Source organism: Pongo abelii, chromosome 17, assembly GCF_028885655.2.
Source record: "Pongo abelii isolate AG06213 chromosome 17, NHGRI_mPonAbe1-v2.0_pri, whole genome shotgun sequence".
In the NCBI taxonomy this organism is placed as follows: Eukaryota; Metazoa; Chordata; class Mammalia; order Primates; family Hominidae; genus Pongo; species Pongo abelii.
The window spans coordinates 26,730,336-26,745,668 of NC_072002.2; the positions used below are offsets into that span (position 1 = coordinate 26,730,336).

At 41.8% G+C, this 15,333-nt stretch overlaps 1 protein-coding gene across 10 annotated transcripts in view; it reads right to left on the minus strand.

Moving 5' to 3' along the window:
• PTPRM (protein tyrosine phosphatase receptor type M) overlaps positions 1-15,333 on the minus strand; it is an 844,030-nt gene that overhangs the window by 105,963 nt on the left and 722,734 nt on the right. For all 10 annotated transcript variants that reach the window (XM_009252252.4, XM_054537539.2, XM_054537541.2 and 7 more), the window contains 1 exon segment: positions 4,704-4,791. In XM_009252252.4, coding sequence (XP_009250527.2) covers positions 4,704-4,791 — 88 coding nt within the window.

Consider the following 15,333-nt stretch of genomic DNA (forward strand, 5'->3'; position numbering starts at 1 on the left):
CCACTTCTGTGTTCTTTGAAAAGCACTAACAAGAATCTCTAAGATATGCTGACTGAATTCCCAATTCCTCATCCTAGTTAGTGGTGTTATCCCAAGTCCAAGGCTCTAGGAAGCAGACTTTACAGGAAGTGGAACTGACTTTTCCACAGTTACATAATTTTTAGGCGGGGGATGGTAATACTATTCACTATGTCCATAAAGAAACAGCCACTATGTACGTGTGAGTCATGATCTATGTGTGGGTCATTATGTGTGTGTGGGTATAGGAAGCAACAGCAAACTAGAGGACGGGGTAACACGGATACCCAGGGAAGGGCTTCAGGACGCCATGGAAGGTGAGAGGAAGATTAGGAGGCTGGACAGAGAAGTCTCTTTTTGACACTGTCCCTAGAAAGATACAAAAATAACACAACCCAGTAAAGAAACACTAAAAGAGCACTGGAAGGGATGGGATGGAGGGTAGTGGGGGCTAGAAAATGTAGCCCCAGAGGTCATGGGTAAATGACAGCCCACCGCAATGCCCGGAAACGGAAGCCAGAGTCCCGCCTGGGCAGAAGTGGGCCACTGCACACAGAAGTGCTCACCAATAAGGAGCAGGATGGTCCCTGAATTACCTACCAGCTCATCACTTGGAATCTGAGACTTCAACATGCTGATTTTTTTTTTAAATGAAGTAATGAATCTGCTAAACTCAAGAGGAGTAACACAGAAGTAATGAAGAAGTGAGTTTTTTTTCAGGTAACAATGATCAATGTTCTTTTAATGTGGCATTTCTGTTCATTTCCACAACACGTGATCTTGTCAGGAAATTCTGACATTGAGAAGGCTCACAACTCACCCAAGGTCATTGAGCCAGTATGTGGTATGACAAGGACTCCAAACGGTTCCTCCTATCTCCAAACCCTATGTCCTTCTCTTTTGCCCGAGAGGTCTTTTCCTGATTAGTCTGCCGCTCATCCACTCACCCTTCTCCTGCAAGTCCCCAGTGGTGTCCTCACAGCACATTCTCCATTTATTTACAGACCTGAGATCTATTATTTCATGCATGTCTTATCCTGATCTGGCCACAGACTGCAAATTCATGGTGGTAGGAGGTAGACTTAAACCCATCCCGCCTCTGACAACATTGTGCCAGACACACAAATCACATTTGATATCTCTATTTGGGGTGCTGAAAAAATTGATCCTAAGTTCAGGGTCCTGAGAGTTGAAAACTATCTTGGTGGTAGAAATGTGCCCTGGGGGGTAAGAAAAAGTTCCCCTTGTGGAATCTGTTCTTCACTAAACCAGGAGTCAGCAAACTACTGTTTGTGGGCCAAAAGTAGCCCGCTGCCTGGCTTTGAAAAAAAGTTTCCCTGGAACATAGTCAGACCCATCTGTTTCTGTATTGTCTGTGGCTGCTTTTGCATGAAAACAGCAGAGCCAAGAAGCTGAACTGAGACTGAGATTGGCCTTTAAAGGCTAACACATTTACTACTGGACCCTTTACAGAAAAAAGTTTGCCAACCCCCTGCACTAGACTGTAACTACTAGGAGGGCAGTATCTTGTGTTTTACTATCTTCTTTTTTTTTTTTTTTTGAGACCTCTGGAGTCTTGCTCTGTCGCCCAGGCTGGAGTGCAGTGGCATGATCGGCTCACTGCAACCTCCACCTCCCAGGTTCAAGCAATTTTCTTGCCTCAGCCTCCCGAGTAGCTGGGATTATAGGCACATGCCACCACGCCCTGCTAATTTTTGTCTTTTTAGTAAAGGCGGGGTTTCACCATGTTTGCCAGGTTGGTCTCAAGCTCCTGACCTCATGTAATCCACCTGCTTCAGCCTTCATTATCTTTTTATAGCAGTGCCTCCCACAGAGTCTGGCAAAAAGAAAGTGATGAATAAATATTTATTGAATGAAGAGATGGATTATTGGACCCTTTTAAGTACATATTCTCTGTCCAGCTGTGACGAGCAATGGGTACAGGAACAGAATTCAGTGTTCCTGTGACAAACAGCCGTACACCAAATACCCACACAGGTCAAGTGGAGACAAAGAGGGCAGGATCTCTGGAGGTTTAAAGGATAAAATCTGCTTGCAATGTGGTGGGGAGCCTGCAGACGTTTTACAGAAAGGAAACAATCAATACAGGGTCATCCCCATCTTTGCCTGCCTCTGCCTCCTGAGTAGCTGGGACTGCAGGCACGCACCATCACGCCCAACTAATTTTTAAAATTTTTTTGTAGAGACACAGTCTCGCTTTGTTGCCAAGGCTGGTCTCCAACTCCTGGCCTCAAGCAATCCTCCCACCTCAACCTCCCAAAGTGCTAGGATTACAAGTATGAGCCACCACACCTGGTGAAAACCAAGCCAGTGGGACCAGTCATCCCAGCACCCATCCAGCAGTGGTTATAAAAGCTGCTCCTGGGTTGGAATCCTGCCTCCATACCTTATTAACTGTGAAACTCTTTAACCCTCTTTATCCCTCAATTTCCTCACCTGTAAAATAGATACAAAAATATTACCTATTTCGTGGTGTTGTTACAGAGCAAGTTTCTATGTGCAAAGTGCTTAGAGTAGTAGTCTGGCATATGTAAGTGCTCAGCAAATGCTAGCTTTTTTCACTCATGATTCAAAAATATATCTCAGTGTCTCCATGAGGAGGTACTAAACTATACATTGGGAAGAAGCAGACTCAATGTTGTATTGGAGAAAGGCTAGCTGGATCTCTCAGCATACCCAAGGCTACATCCCTTGACACTGCATTCTGTATGCTCAGCATGAGGCCACTTCAGTGATGCTACAACGATGAGGTTATAGGCTCAGCAATGTCCCTTCCACTTGGTATGGGAAGGGGATTCCCCACTTCACTTCCAAGACTCTCTATGAGTTTGTTGCAGAGCTGAAGGGACTCCTGGAAAGGATCTCGTAAGCCATCAGGAGAAATCTGAATTCTTCTAACAGTGCAAAGCTTCAGTGGGCTCCCAGAGAAAATGAAGGAGCTTGGAAGGGTCTAGATAGACCAAGAAACCATGTTTTCCTTCTCTGAGCCTCTGGAACACTGTGTACCAGGCTGCAACAAAGCCCTGTGTCATGGCGCTGGACTACTGCCACAGAGATCTGACTGCCCGGTCGGGTTTATCCTGGGGACAGGGGCACCATCTCATCTCCATGGCCTTTGTGTCCTCAGTGTCCAGTATCAAGAACACATCCCACAGTGTTGATGGGATCCACTGAGGAGTAATCAACCCTAGACCTCAGGACAGCATCTCCTACCTACAAAGGACTGTGACATGACCACTCCAGTGCTACTAAATACAGCACGCTCTAAAACCAACTTACAAAACACATAAAGCTAGCATTTGTACCTGGCAACACTGGCGATCTGGCTTTCTTGATGGCCGGAGGGAAAGCAGCAAGTACTCAGCTGGGACGTTTTGTGTCATATGTAAGCTCCACTCTACCCCCCAGTTTCTTTTTCTAAAACACACTGAAATCTGTGCTGTCCTATGTAGTAGCCACTAGCCTCATGGGCTGTTTAAATTAAAAATAGTTAAAATTAAATACAATTTAAAATTCATGTTGTCAAACTCTTGAACAGCAAAAACAAGAAATAAAGTAAAATTCAGTTTCTCAGTCGTATGGCCATATTCCAAGTACACAGTGCAGCCACTCCTGTGTGGCTCATGGCTACCATCTGGGACAGCATAGACATGAAACATTTCTGCAGTCACAGGAAATTCTGTGGGCAGCACTGCTAGAGAATCTGTACTGTCACACTAAGAAATGTGAACTCAGGCAAAGACAGTTTAACAGCACTTTCACAATCAATAAAGCTAATAGATCCCTCCTCTGGAATAACCAAACCTCCCAAGTTTGTTCTCTCGTAAGAAATGAGACACGAGGAGCGAGATGTTCTCTTGGCCTTATCTGCATTGTTGTGTTGTTTTTTAAAATTTATGTATCTTTATAAATAGTATTAATTATGTTAGGCGACTACAGCGGGCCCGTCAGTGCCTTGATGCAGTCATGGATGACGGAGAGCAGTTTAATGTGGGGGATGGATAGTGCGGGCCCTGGGAGAAGGGGTTTCATCAATCTAGCGCGTGTCTCAGCATTGCTATGGAACATTAATGAGGCTGGGCTCGACTTAAAAACCATCCAAGGCATTACGGGTTGGTAACATTCAGTTTCACAGGCACTGGGAATGTCTAAGCTATAATCCTAGCTCTTTTGCTAATGAGTGTTGTGATATGGGGAGTATCATTTAACTTCTGAGTTTCCTGTCCTTAAAATGGGGCTATTACTGACCTACCTAACCCAGTGTCCACAGGATTAATGAGTTAATGTTTGCCGAGAACGCTGAGCTCCTTGCATTAAGGCAAGCTGTGCATCATTATTTCCATTCATTCTCACGTAGCAGCTGGGAAACATTAGGACTATAATGTTTACTCCATCCAAAATGCATTTTCCTTCTCAGCATTTTAACGTTACCTGTGTTACCCAAACCTTAAATCTAAAAGGAAAACAGGGCCCGCGACAACAGTACAGTGATGAAGTGGGGGTACATAGTTATTTCTTTCTTTAGTACAAGCGTAACACCAGCTGTTCTAGAAGGATGAAGGAGGTAATTGCACTGTAAATTTCCTCTGTATGAGCCTGGTGGTCAATCTTACTAGATGCGAAAAGGAAGTTCTACAACAGCACAATGACATGTTGACACTTACATGCAATGATATTCCCATATCTGTTCTTCATTCTGTTCTCATCTTTCTTAGCTGAGTCCCATGGTGCAGACTGCCCTTCAAAGAAGCTCTAGAAGGAAAGTGAGACTGAGAATTACAATTTGGCGCAGTAAACAGAGGGATCTTAACAATGGAGGATGTTCTTAAAAAACGTAGAACAAGGGTCAAGAAGGAAAGAATGCCCACAGAAATGAGACAAGAGATTATTACACTACATTATATTTTAAATATTTCATTTAGCTTTTTCTAAACTTTGTTTTCCTTTAGTTAGTATCTTCAAACACAGGGATGGAGGCTGAAGAGTGAACCCACAATTTCTCTGTATAATCGAGTAAAAATGGTCACATGTTCATCCCATCCCACCTGAATATTTAATACAGAAAAATTAATGTTTCACTCAATTTCTTAATTATATTGTCATTTTTCAATATTCTTGTAAGAGATACAGTGATGTCTTTTTCTCCCTAATTGCTAATTGAAGAAAGGTTATTTTTGGTTAAAACATGAGAGTAGGTAAGCTGAGACTTCATGACTTCCAGGCTAAAATCCTGTAATAAACTCTGCCAAAGTTTTCTCTTCATTTTTAATGGAGTTTAGATGTCCATTTATTTAGGGATTTGGCACTATGATGCCTGGAATCTTTAATCTTCAGGTTATTCAATTTTTTTTGTTCAAGTTGTAATGAAAATGTTCCCTACTCTCAGTGGACAAGTAAAAAAAAAAAATGTGTGTCTTTATTTCCACTTTAGTTCACATTACATTTTACCTTTATGTGGTCAACTATGTGAGGAGGTTATGGGAAAAGGATGGAAGTGAACAGGATTCAGTAAAGCTATTTCTTGTTTTTGCCACGGTACTCATATACTTCCTGGCACCCACTGGGAAGGAAGAGAGAGGGAAAGAGGAAGAGATGAAGGGCGAGCAGATGAATGAGAGCACCATTTGGGAACGCTTTGGGGCCAGAGAACATGGCATTAGGGACTCGTGTCCTCAGATGTGCTCCAGGGTGGCTTTCAAGTTCTCTCCCAAACAGAAGCTCTTCCTTCCTCCCCAGTCTCCATCTCACCTGTGGTGTTCAGCCATCTTGGCCATTTCCACCACTTACAATATTTTCAGATTAGTCTGTCGCTAGGTAGAATGTATTTATTCCTTTTTATGGGTCCGACTCTCCCTCATGAGGTAAATTGTTGCTTAGCACTGCCGCAGTAGGACACGCTGCTTGCAGACGCCACGGGGTATCTGTGTCCCGCTCTGCCTGCCTGTGTGCCGCACAGTGTTCTGACCACTAAGTGGACAGTGCTTGGCATCCTCTGTTGTTTCTATGTCTGTCTCTGCCACCAGGCTGTGGACTCCCTGAGAGTGGGGGCTACGTGTTCATCATTTATGTTTGGAATCCAGTAATTAGTTACTGAATGAATGAATAACTGTGGTGTTTGGTTGTAGTATATTTTGCCTTTGATCTCAAAATGAAGCTTTATTTCTGCAGCTTAAGTGTGTGAGGGGCTCTAAGGCTTGGAAAGTCTACCTATCCACAGTCTGCAGATTTCATTCCACAGTTGAATGGAATGGACTTGACATAGTTTGTCAAGTCCATGCCTTTTCTGTGGCCTGGTGGGTATGGATACTGCTGTTACCATGCAACCAAGCTTGCATCAGAGACTGGCTGGAGAAGACCCCAGCCCCAGGTCTGTCCTGCCCTCAGGCTTCAGATCTTGTCCTCTGTACATTCACCCAACCAAACAGTTGAGCAACACCATTTTATAACACAACACAGAAGACTGAAAAAAATAACACTACAAACCTAAGAGTTAAGAGGTTTAATCTGCTCATCTTAAGGTCCCTTAGTTGTGATCATAGGTAACACTTTATTATCATAATAGTTTTTACCTTATATTTATCATTTCAAAAACATGGTAGGATCAGATGTGCTATATATGAACAGCTGTATTAACAGATCACACTATGCATCGCTAGTTGAAGAGTGATATGGTTTGGCTGTGTCCCCACCCAAATCTCATCTTCAATTGTAGTTCCCATAATCCCCACGTGTTGTGGGAGGGACCTGGTGGGAGGTAATTGAATGATGGGGGTGGTTACCTCCATGCCGTTCTGAGAGTGAGTGAGTTCTCATGAGATTTGATGGTTTTATAAGCGGCTTTTCCCACCCTTCACTCGGCACTCTTCCTTGCTTCCACCAGGTGAAGAAGGACGTGTTTGCTTCTCCTTCTGCCGTGATTGTAAGTTTCCCGAGGCTTCCCCAGCCCTGCGGAACTGTGCATCAATTAAACCTCTTTCCTTTATAAATTACCCAGTTTTGGGTATTTACTTTTTCTTTTTTTTTTTTAATTTGAGACAGAGTCTCACCCTGTCACCTAGGCTAGAGTGCAGCGGCACGATCTCAGCTCACTGCAACCTCTGCTTCCTGGGTTCAAATGATTCTTGTGCCTCAGCCTCCCGAGTAGCTGGAATTACAGGCATGCACAACCACGCCCAGATGATTTTTGTATTTTTAGTAGAGACGGGGTTTCACCATGTTGGCCAGGCTGGTCTCGAACTCCTGACCTCAAGTGATTCACCCGCCTTGGGATTCACCTGCTGGGATTACAGGAGTGAGCCATTGTGCCTAGCCTCAGGTATTTCTTCACAGCAGCATGAGAATGGACTAATACAAGAAGTAAAACCCTGTGTGATACAGGGCAAATACAAATAAAAACATTTTCAGGTTATTAATAAATTAACTCAATACAAATACTATCATTAAAAATCGCTGGTTGATTCCATCTAGAACAAGACCTTTATATAATCAGGGGATTTATTCGAACACATAGCTTCTATTCTGCCACATAACATGCATTTAAAAATAGCTTCAGGGATTTTAAAGTCAGATACTCTTTTTCTGAATACTGTCTTTGTTACTCTACGAATGACAATAATTTTATAGTTGAGTAATAACTACTATTTGACTTCCAACAATTTAATTCCACTTTGAGTTTGTCATGATTAATTACCAATTTCACTTCCCTCTGCCTTTTCCACCCATCTAAAAAGTTCTCAGATTTTGTTTTTTGTAGGAAGATGGAAGAAGAAAACTGACTTTGAGACCTTGAAGTCTTCCAGTAAATCCACAGCCTCCACTCATACAGAAAATGCCCCTAGATTCCCTGAGCCATCACGTGGGGACCCGAGCCACATGAGAGTCCCTGCCCTCTCTGGACACACAGAAGCTCCCTGGTGGGGAATGATGCTCACATCACAGCTGTGTTTCTTCAGCATTTGTGGTTATCACAGGACTGCCAATAGCCCTTGTATTTAAAAATAGTTATTTTAGTTCTATTATTTTCATTTAATTGGTGACCAAGAAACAGACACAAATCAACAAATGAAATAATAACCAATTGTACTGCATTTGAGCACTACAGTTCCCAGAATGTTTTCCTACAGATGGGGCCCAAGTTTTATCCATCTCTGAGCACTTATTATGAGAGCATCAAAAGTATGTGCAGATGAATGAGTCCATCCTCTCACCTGATCCTCACTGGAGGAGAGGACATGAGCTGTCCCTTACAGCTGAGGGACATGAGATGAAGACAGACACCTCAACATCTTCTAACACAACCTAGATCGGAAGTCAGTGTTTTCTGACTCTTTATCCACTGCTTTTTCTCTACCACTCTTACCCCAATGACCTTGAGAAGAAAACACTATTAAGTCAACTTAAATACACATGGCCAACAATTGTTTTCCATGACAAGATTATCTCTGCTTGTCTCTGAAAGAATGTTTACAACAAAAGAATATAAAAAAGTCATCTAAATTTTAACTATTGATTACTTTTATAAAACAGGAATTTTTCTTCTCATACATGATATGTGTTCATTGCATGGAAGCCACTGCAGGAAAAGTTCACCTTCATGCAATGAGCCTCCCAACTTCTTATCCAGGAATGATATGAATCACTATAAATGGCAAAATGTATTTTTTAAAAAACAAAACAAAATTAGAGATGCTCTGAGGAAAAGGTCAGATAACTAGTGCCTCCATAGATAAATGTCACTGTCTCCTGACTCTATACAGATAGGGTGACGGTGTCTTGCATTTTCTGTAAGTGCTCCTTCCAATTATATAGCCAATTTCCCCATGGATACATTTGGATTATTAAGACCATGTGTCCTTATCCCTGGCTTAGAAAATAAGTAATATACCTATGGGAGCCCAGAGAGAAAAGGGAAAGGCTTTCTAGATTGGTTGCCTTGGCTTTTATTTCCTTTTGTTATGGAGATCAAAAATGTTTTTTCCTAAGACGGATCCAGTTTTGAATGTTACGGCTTTTTTCTAGCATATACTTTCAAGATATCTGAGAAAATACTTACTTTAGACTCCCTCTTATGCCTAAAGTGAGACAAAAGCCAAGTGTTTAAATTTTTAATTAGAAAATAAAACTTCATCTGTAGCTCTGGAGCCACTGAATATTCAGAGAAGCCATGATACAGTACATGGATCTCTCAGACTGTGTGCCCCTGGTTGCTTTCCTGGCTAACAATTCTCAGGGCAAGTATAGTAACTGGGATAGGAACACTGCCGTCAGTGCCTTAGAATACTGCTTCATGTCTCGTTTGCAGCCAGGACTGCCACAGATGTGCAGCTGCAGAGGTGGCAGATATACTTCCTTTATTCTTCCTTCCCTAGAGAGACTGAGGATTCTCTAACGACCCTGTGAGTCCACCCTCCTTCCTTTTTTTTTTTTTTTTGGCAGACCATGAGATGGGCATGATCACTAATAAACACAACAGTAAAATGTGCCTGAGGAAAATCAAATAACAGTGGGTTATGTGTAACTTTACCATGCAATTATTCTATTATGTTCCTTTTCACATACTTTTTCACTTTTAAATATCTTTCAATAAATTAAGCAAAGTCAATGCACATTTTATAAGATGTTCGCCTGTGCATTTTTCTTTGGGCAAGAATAAAAGGTTCTTTAGCTATCTTTTTTATCTTTAAGAGGTCAAAAGTTACACATTCTTTTAAAATTACAGAAATTGAATATTGAATGCTTTAAGAAGAATTCTACTCTGAACCAAGATTCTTGGGAAGTAATCACCAAATAATTTATATTGTAGAAAAGGAGGGTTCCTCTCAAATTTGTTGAAAGTAAAGACAATCAGGTTTTGAATCCTCCCAGTGCGACAGAAAGAAAAGAACTTTGTTCTTTGGAGTAAGGATTTTCGAAGCATATGCCAACGACTGGCTTCTGGTCTCCGGGAGGAAATTTTGCTTATCTTCTCCTTGCACCTCTCTATGCCTGAGACAAATCCTTACGTTCAAGTTTAAGCACAACCTCCAACTCCTCCTCTAACTCTCACCTCAGAGTCTTCCCTTGACAGAATTATGTTCAGGCTTGCTAAAATCAAATTCGACCAAAGCTCAGGCATAATTTTGAACAAGAGGCCCAATGAGAGAGAGCAGGAGGGATGGCTGAGGGAACCAAGGCTAAAAGCATCATTTAGCCCCTGAGGACATCCCATCTGCAGAGCAGCAACTTAAGGACAGGTGTGCGAGGCAGGCAATGATGGCCCCTGCTCACAGCACAAGTTTTATAGGTGGGATTTTGAATATAATATGCACATTTAGGCAATATTTAGTGTTTAGGGCAGATTTTAAATATGCAGGTATAATTTAACACACCAACTATGAACTTCCTATTATGAAAAAAACACTAGATCTATTTTTGGGATTTAAGTTAATGGTCTCACTGCATCTTCTGTTAGAATTTTCATAAATATACTTATGCTTTTATTCTACTTAAAATGTAATTAAAGTGTTTCCTCTGACTACCTTAGCTCATATATACTGCGAAGAGGCAGCAGACCTGGGAACCAATCTGAAAGAGTAATAAGTCTCCAAAACAATAAAAATGAAACCAGGCAAGCTCCAATGAATACCAATGACTTCCCCACTTGAAGATGCTGTACTCTCCACGGGCACAGAGCAGAAGGAAATTGAACATCCTGCATACTGTCATTTTTTTCTGAATAGGAAACATGTTTTTGTGATTTAATAACCTCCTTCCCCACCCCTCATACCACCACCATTTTCCACAGGATATAATTATACATCTCAGTTGCCCACCTCAAGAGAACATTACTCCAAAACGATGCAGTCTGTTAAAAATGCCACAGCTCCTAGATATTAAAAAAGAAGAAAAAAATCCTATTCAACAGAAAAGCTGCCAGAAAGAAAGGGATGCAGGTCAAGGCCGTACATAATGTGCAGTATGTTTTCAGGCAGTGCAGGGTCAAGTTTTTTAGATGCTTCTGAAATAGAATTTTTCCTCCCTTTCTCATATGAATAAAATTGTGCATGTAAAATGACTAAAATCATCACCCTGAAAGATGGAAGATGAACTCACGGGGGCATGCGAAGTCTGTGAACTTTCTTTGTTTTCTGCTCAGACTTCTCTTCTGGTGCTTCGAAGCATCGCATTTTATTAGATCCCATATAAACTATTTATTGCTATAGCACTAAAGCAACTGAAGACACCTAACTTTGCCTGATGGGCCACAAAGCAGAGTGCCCCAGAAGTTCAGGCACAGTGACGGCAATGGTCACTGGTCACTGTCATTCTCCAGTGTCCTGAACAAACGCAGGCAAAAGGAGCATGTGATGCTTCACGGGTAAGAGAGGTGAGGATTGGGTGAAAACAAGAATCTAGACACACGAACTGGGTTTCTAAACAAACCGAAATCTAAATGTGAACATTCATTGATCTTTTAAAGAAGCTGCTAATCTCTGGCCACTTTTTACTGCAACTTAATCCAATTTGAAATTGTGCAGAATTTTTCTATTTTGCAGGATTCAGAGCAGCCATCATGATCTTGGCAACTGTTATCATACAATTATCTTCCTTTACCTAATAGCTCTTTCTCTTTTGACAACGGGATTGAGGTTTGCCATATATATATATATATATATATATATATATATATATATATATATATATATATACACACACACACACACAATGTTTTCATGCCTATAAACAGTCCCCATGATGTCTGACTGAGCTTTAGAATATGTTTCTTATTCTATTGAATATTACTCTGTATGAGGGATTTTACAAGTGCCTTTTCCACAGCAATGTCATATATTTCCTGTTGATCCATACATGCTTATGAGGTTTGTGAGGCTCTATCAGGGGTGAGCATTTTAATCCTGTTGTATAGATAAGGAAATTTAGTATGAAAGACATTGAGTGGCTCCCCTGAAATCACACAGCTGGTAAACAGAAGAGCTGGGACCCAAGCGAAGGCCATTCCACTCTGAACTTAGTGCGCCTCCATTTGGCCACAAAACTGGCTCAGAACCTGTGGCTTTGTGCCTGCTGCGTTGCACTGTGCATGTGGCACTCTGAAGTCACCCTGGCCATGGGTCTTAAGCCACCAAGGATTTCTGGTTACCACGTTTTATGGAAAGCCAGTTCAGTGGCACAGTCCTATCACCACCTGCACAGCGATGCTTCCTGGCGATGTGAGTATGAACACCCTGGAGGGACCCTCAATCAAGCTGCCTTTCTTTCTCTTCAAATTTGCTCAATTTCAAAAGTCCCCTTTCTTCCCACCTTCAGAAGCACTGTGGTAGTCAGCTCCCACTAATGAAGTGACACAGCCCTCAAGAGCACTGGAGCAGAAATAAGTTGAGAACCACTGATCAGTGGCAAGAGCAAAAAAACATATCCTTCAAGTGAGTGACAAGGGGAAATAGTCATGAAAACAGTAACTGCGGAGTGTTCACGGCTGCTGAACATTCCTTGGACAAGGCCAATGTTCTGTGGGATTGTAGAGACTGATGCAGAGTAAGGTGGCTCCAAAAAGGGGATGATTTTGATATAATTGGGGTGAGTGTCAGTAGGGCATTAATTGTAAGAAGCAGACGGTGGGTGTTAGGGGATATTCAACCCTTTCTTGGCCTGCACTGCTCTTTTCTTTTGTTCCCTAGAAAACAGTTTAATAACAGAGACCTACATCCTCAGCCATGCCTGGGGCTCCCCCTTATCTGGAATGTCTTCTCGAGGCTGGGTGCCTCTGTCATCTTGCCCATGATGAAACTCTCAGCTGCATTTCAGGGAGTCCTTGTTTCTTTGGCACCCCCCTTCAGGGGCTCCAAGGGCTCATCACAAGAATATTTCATCAGTTTGGAAGTCAAAGCCTGCATTTCCAGATTCCTTCTTCCTGCAAGAGTCTCTGCTGCTTCTTATGGAATGAGGATGGTGTCCTGGAGAAGCTGGACCAAAGGGTTTCTATGTGTTTAGATTTATTACATAAAACTTGGTCAAAGCTGACTTTTTCAATTTGCCTATCTCTTGATTCCCATGTATATCAATGAGATCAATCTTTGAAGATTCTGGAACTCGGATCTGCCCCTGTTCTCACTGCAGTGCCCTTGCAAACCCAAAGAGGCCATGGTAATTTAATGGGGTGTCAAAATAGTGATGTCACTGAGCAATCTGTCACAGGTCCCCCAAAGAGGACTGCTCTGTTTTAGAGGCAGCTGAAAGTATCTGTGTTTCTATAAGTCATGCTAGGCTTAGGTCCTGTCTCCAGGATTGCCACCCCACATTGCAGAGAGACAGCAATTTTCATTTTGCCTCTGATGCAGATATTGCCAGAGTTTGGGATGTTCACACTACTCAAGAGCTGTAATATCCTCCATCTCTGCACCTGACTTTGACAGTGAGCCTGTGCAAATGCGCCCAGATCCTTAGAGAGCAGTAAGAATACCTCCTTGAAAAAGGCATCTTGAAAACATCTAGAGAGCAGATGGATGTTTTTGTGGAAATTCAGCTGCTCGCTTCCTTTGGAGAGCAGCCTCCAACCCATCTCTTGCCTGCATTATTGCAGTAGCTTCCTGACTGGTTTCTTTGCCACCCTCCAGTTTATAAACTTGTCCCAGAGTAAGCTGTTATAAACATACCAGAGCACCTGTCACTTTCCTATTTGAAAACTGAGCAAGTCTCCCTCCTGACACCATGGCCACATGAAGGGCGGTGAGACTCAACATGTGTGACACACCCAGCATGCAGCCAGTGCTCCATCAAGGCCACCTGTTACTATTCTCATTCTAATATGAAAACCTGAGACCTTGATGACAGTACATCCTTACTGACTTGACTGACAGTTTTTGCTGTTGTCTCCAAGATAATTTTTTCCAGTTTTTCCTCCCATGTCTGTTTTTCCTTCACTGATTCTATATAGTATTTGGAAGTTGGGTGGGGGTTTTATTCTTGTCTCTCTTTTTTCTTTTTTTTTTAAAGCAAACATCCTCTTCCTGGTATTTTTTGGAGAGCTGTGAAGTTTTAAAATATCCTCACCTCAGAAATCAGAGCACATAAACTCCATCAAATGTGACTGAAAATCTAAGGATACTTTTTTTTTTTTAAGAGATGACAGGCTTGGAAATGAATAAGTATAGCAGAAAAAGGAATTTTAATGTGATATTTGTGCCTCTTTTTTTGACACCTATTAATTTATAAAACCCATCAGCACAATTCCCAGGCTCTTCCTGCAATACTTAAGTCATGGTAACTAAAGATCAAAATTTAGAACAGATAATTATTTTAGAAATTTAGAAAATAAGGTTAGAAATATTTTTTCAAACAGTTCAGCAAAAAATGATTACATCTCAATTTACTCTGCCAGAAAGTTCAATGCCCACTCTTAAAAGCAAACACTTGTATGGAACTTTATAACCCAAAGTTATCAGTAAAGTCATAGAGGCTCTCCTTTTATTTAAAGACTGACTTTTAGCCAAATGTCATATCTTATTGAAGAATGTGAATACTCTCACTTTAGATCACATGGATTACTTCTTGTAAGGGAAGTCTTGGCAGTCAGCCTTAGTCTACAAGAGTAAATATGAGATTCTAAATAAGTGAAAACAATGAGCCTGCACTGGTATGGAGCAGAAATCCTGGTATGGCGGAAGTTTCCACGTGGTGCTGATCACTCATCTGTAGAGTCAGAGGTGGTTACAGCCACCCTTGGGAATCCTGGAAGAACCAATTCACCTCTCAAAACAGAGAGATCATCATCTCACAGTAGATCTTGGGTGAATGCCGTAGTCATCTGCATGTACTCCCTTGAAACGTTACTCATTTCACTAATGTGCTTTGAAATTGGGAAGTTGCAACTAGCAGATGGGAAGGAGCAAATGAGAATCCTTAGAGGCAAGTGACAAGAGCAGTCAGGAGGACTCAGCAGCAACTCATGAGGTCTTTCCAAATTTTAGTCACTCATGTACACCTTCACAACTTCCCTCATCCCCTCACCACTTCCCTCTGTTATTGAATGATGTAAATTTAACTCATGTATATGCAAATACATGTACAGTACTTGCAAATGAAACTTCGCATCATTTTTGAGACAAAGTCTCACTCTGTTGCCCAGGCTGGAGTGCAGTGGTGTGATCTTAGCTCATTGCAGCCCTTGATCTCCTGAGCTCAAGTGATCCTCCTGTCTCAGCCTCCTGAGTAGCTAGGACTACAGGTGCACACCACCATGCCCAGCTAATTTTTGTATTTTTTAAAGACACGGGTTTTCATCATGTTGCCCAGGTT